Genomic DNA, 4367 nt, shown 5'->3' on the forward strand with positions numbered 1-4367 from the left:
GGCTTTTATATGAGCTCACCCCATTCACACTTGGGCGCCCATGCTTAGCCAACTAATCCCTTGAATGTCCCAGTTAGAGTGCGCCTCTCATCGGCGATCACTCTTACCCTTTTCCTATTGGTCCGACAAGTCCGGTACCTGACTCTACCAAATACATAATACACGTCCGTCGTAGGTGATGGGGTGTCCGTGAGCCGTGAGGGTTAACATTCATCAACACCTCACTTCTCAAAAACATCAGTAGACACAATGGTGCCTCTAATTTTTTATTTGAGAAACCTAGTTTCGAGGCTTTGGCACTCTTTACAAGACTTGCACCAATTATGAACATCATGTTGAATGCTTGGCCACACATTCCCCTCCCCCAAGACTTTATGCAAAGTAATCTTTGAAGCAAAGTGACTACCACAAGAACCTTCATGATTCTCCTCCAAAATTTTATAGATTTCCTCTTTCCAAGGCACTTTTTGCATCACAAGATTAGCCCCCTTCATATATAAGGCATCACAAAGTAGCACATACCTTTTGACACGACGAAGGAAGGCATACTTCTTTAATCTCTCCAACTCTGATGGAAGCATATCTGTCATAGAAACTCTTCTTCCCTCTCCAAATGTTCCCTTCCCAAATAAAGAGGAGAATCATCTTTTATCACATACAATTGGCCAATTGAAGCTTGTGTTGCACCATGTGCTTCTTCATTTTAAAACTTGTCCACATGCCTTAAACTCCAAGTTTCAAAATGCTTCAATAGATTTGTCACTTGAAAACAAATGTTTTTCAGCCTTGGGTTCTTACTTTGCCACACCCCAAGAACTTCTTTAACGAGTCTTACCATACACAGAGCAAGTTTTTCTGAGAGAAGAAAAACCCGACCAAATTTTTCAATGCACCTATAAACATCCTATAGAAGATGAACAATATAAGCCATTTCTAACCAATTTATAAAGAGAAATTATGAGAATTCTATGCTTAATTTTTTTTAAATAGACACTTCCCATAACTAGCAAAAGCTCTCTAAAAGATTTAGAATTGAAAGATCTTTCTACCGTATACAATGTGACAACCTCAAACCCTCAATGGTCATGATCAACCGTTGATTGTGAGCCATTGATCCCACCTCCCAAAAGGAGGTGTCAATTAGTAACAAGGTTGGCCGGGTACTACTTGGTGTTGTTTAACTATCAGCATCACGTGCATCCTCACCTTGCGCTCCATTATTTATTGTTTCATCCTCCATGCTTTGCCTAGTCACCTGCATAGCATCATCTTCGTCTCCTCTCTGTGTGTGTTCTTCACCAGCTGCCCCTTGTCTTGAAGACTGGTTAAGGGCTAGAATGAGACTCTTCTCCTCCCCATCCTCCAAAACTCGTATCATCTGCTTTAGCTGCTCCTGTTGCTTTTGTTGTAGCATTGCAATTTCCTTGACAGTAGAATGAAATAACGTTATGCTTCCTATAGCGAGACACCAAGTTCATCATCACCTTCAATCAAACGCAACCAAAAGAGTGCGTGCTATGCCCTTGAATGCCACAACTCCAGGCATGCTACCTTTAGCCTATGCGCTTTGTATCACCACCCACCATTTGACCTTTTGATTTCCAAGGAGTGTATGGTGCATATGTTGGCCTTTGCAGGATCCAAGCCCTGACAAACTACGGTATGTAGGGATTGGTATGATGTGCAGGTGAACGTGTACACAATATAGCTGCACTTGTGCTACGATAAGGATGAGAGTGGTGCTAGTCATGCCGAGATTATATGTAGAGAAGATAGTGCGGACTTGGAAGGGCTGTGCATACCCAGTTTTCTTATTGCAACAGCAGATACGTACAGGATGAGAGATGCAACGCACACCACCCCAACATGATGTTTCTACGTCCCAAGCACCATCGCTACCTCCCTCTCTCTGCACAACTCCAACCCGAGCTCCTTCTTCTACACGAGCCAAGTGACACCTACAGATATGCCTCTTCTCATTAGAGGCATAAGGAGAGATGATGTCAAATTTCCCTAAGTGCTTCTTTGTTGTAGCTCTTTGAACTTGTAGATACTCTCTCTGGCAATTTGCACCGACGCGTAGATGGGTAGAGAGAGAGAGAGAGAGGGAGAGAGAAAGAAGAAGAAGAAGATAATTTTCAACTTCGAGAGAAACTATTCCTAGAGACCTCAACAAAGAATGTTTTTGCTTGGAAAATCAGTCCGATCTCATCCACGCTGGTGCAGATGGCTAGAGAGAGAGAGAGAGAGAGAGAGAGAAAGAGGGAGACAGATTGGCTCTCAATTCCGCTCTGTAAATCATTAGAATACAAAATATTAAGCTGTAAAACCAAAGAGATTTGCCTTTGGATATGCTTCCGGTTCCGATTTTTAAATTCTAGAATAGAATAGAATATAAAACTAAAACCAGTAGACTCTATAATCTCTCTTTATCCATCCGCACCAGCATGGATGGCTACATAGAGAGAGTTTCATAGTAAAGATATTCTCGGGGTATGCCTGCGTGAAGGGCATCATCATAGCCATACAATGGGTTTGGTGTAGAGTTTATGGAGGAACTGGAGGATGGACGCAGATGAGACTGGCCGCCAGCCGTCAGCTGAGAGGTTGAATCCCGATATTGTGTGTAAAAAATTGTGGAACCTGTGCTCGCAGTGCTATTGTAACCATGCATAGTCAAACCAAACGAGGCTAATTAGAGGCAGTTGCAACTCTCTCTAGCAAGAAAGTTGTTTTGTAGTCTGACATGCCATTGCTTTCTACGTTTGAATCATCATCCTTTGGAGAAGAAAGTGCCAAGTCATTGACACCCCGCAAAAACAACAGTAACAAAAACAACAGAAAAAAGCATATTGGCCTAGTTGCGTTCAACTTTACTCTATAGAGAGAGAGAGAGAGAGAGAGAGAGAGAGAGAGAGAGAGAGAGAGATTAGCTTTCAATATGGTCTCGCTCTATCATTCTTAGGCTGGGTTCAGACAATCCAATGAAATAAAACTCCAAAGGAATGTGAGCCTTGCATGGCGGCCTTCCATTGAGCCAAACGAGAGAGACCCATTTCTAGACCCATAACAAAATGAGCGAACCTTCCCCCTAGGTAATCTACCTTTGCCGCCCACTTTTCACTATAAAATGCGTTGCGTGAAAATTGAACTTGTTAAATGGATTGACTCCTTGCCACTACACTGCCTTGCACTGGCTGTTGTAGATCCTGCAAATAAGGTTGCTTTAATCTATTACCTTTCCCTCTTGTAATCAACGGGATTGGAGGCAGTTGAATGTAGCAATCTCTACTGGTAGGCTACTCTAAACTTTCCTTGATCTTTCCCTTTTGAATAGGAGACCTTGAATTCACAACTCATTGAGAGGATCTTAAGGTCATCTCTCTCTCTCTCTCTCTCTCTCTCTCTATATATATATATATATATATATATATGTGTGTGTGTGTGTGTGTGTGTGTGTGTGCGCGCGCATTTTTTGAGCTTTAATGTTTTTATGCATCCATATATACACTCACACCTCTTTGCCTATGGAATGCAAAAGATTCTCACTTTTTAAGATCCAAGGTTTGAACCCACTACCGTCTACCCCACGGAGTCGACTCTAACCACTAGGCTATCCCACGTTCGCTCAAAGGTGTGTGTGTAGTAAGTTTATAGATCACAGCATCACGGACAAGTTTACTCCTATTTCACACCGAGTTCACATTGAGCTCACACCAAATTTGGTGTGGCGTGCAGACCCTCCTCAGTTCACACCAAGATCACACTTTGTTCATGTTGAGTTCACACCGAGTTCACACCAAATTCGGTGTGGTGCACATACCTCCTGAGTTCACTCACACCTGGTTCACACGGCGATCGGATGGCCCGAACTCGTGACACCTACTGTGGTCCATTGATCCCACCTCCCTAGGGAGGTGTAAATTAGTGACGAGGCCCGCCAAGTAGCATGGGTATGCAAGACCATCATTAGGCAAAATTTGGACTCACAAAGGAGCCCTTTAAGGAGTTTGACTTTACCTCTCTCTACCAAAACGGGCGCATGGATAAATTTTTGCAAACAAACTCCAAAGTTGACGGAAGTTTGACAGTTAGAATTTCCTCTTCAAGCTCTATCTACTCATATATAGCACGTCCTGAGATTCCTCATATTTTAGAAGATTCTATTTTTGATTCACTTAGATTTCGACAGAGTCACATCATAGGTGAATCAAAAACAGAATCTTTCTAAAATATGAGGAATCTCATGGCGTGCTATATATCAGTAGATAGAACTTGAAAAGGACATCCTAACTGTCAAACCTCCGCCAACTTTGGAGTTTGTTTGCAAAAATTTATCCATGTGCCCGTTTTGGTAGAGAGAGGTA

At 42.5% G+C, this 4367-nt stretch overlaps 1 protein-coding gene across 1 annotated transcript; it reads right to left on the bottom strand.

Annotated features, from left to right (window-relative positions):
• Nucleotides 1-1068: 1068 nt before the first annotated feature.
• Nucleotides 1069-1860, bottom strand: LOC147424157 (uncharacterized). Its single transcript, XM_086502344.1, has one exon. It carries the CDS (start codon nt 1412-1414, stop codon nt 1178-1180), a length of 237 nt encoding a protein of 78 aa, XP_086358470.1. The 5' UTR covers nt 1415-1860; the 3' UTR covers nt 1069-1177.
• Nucleotides 1861-4367: the final 2507 nt, after the last annotated feature.

The sequence above is a fragment of the Adiantum capillus-veneris genome, chromosome 26, assembly GCF_014529385.1.
Source record: "Adiantum capillus-veneris isolate H3 chromosome 26, ASM1452938v2, whole genome shotgun sequence".
NCBI classification, from domain to species: domain Eukaryota; kingdom Viridiplantae; phylum Streptophyta; class Polypodiopsida; order Polypodiales; family Pteridaceae; genus Adiantum; species Adiantum capillus-veneris.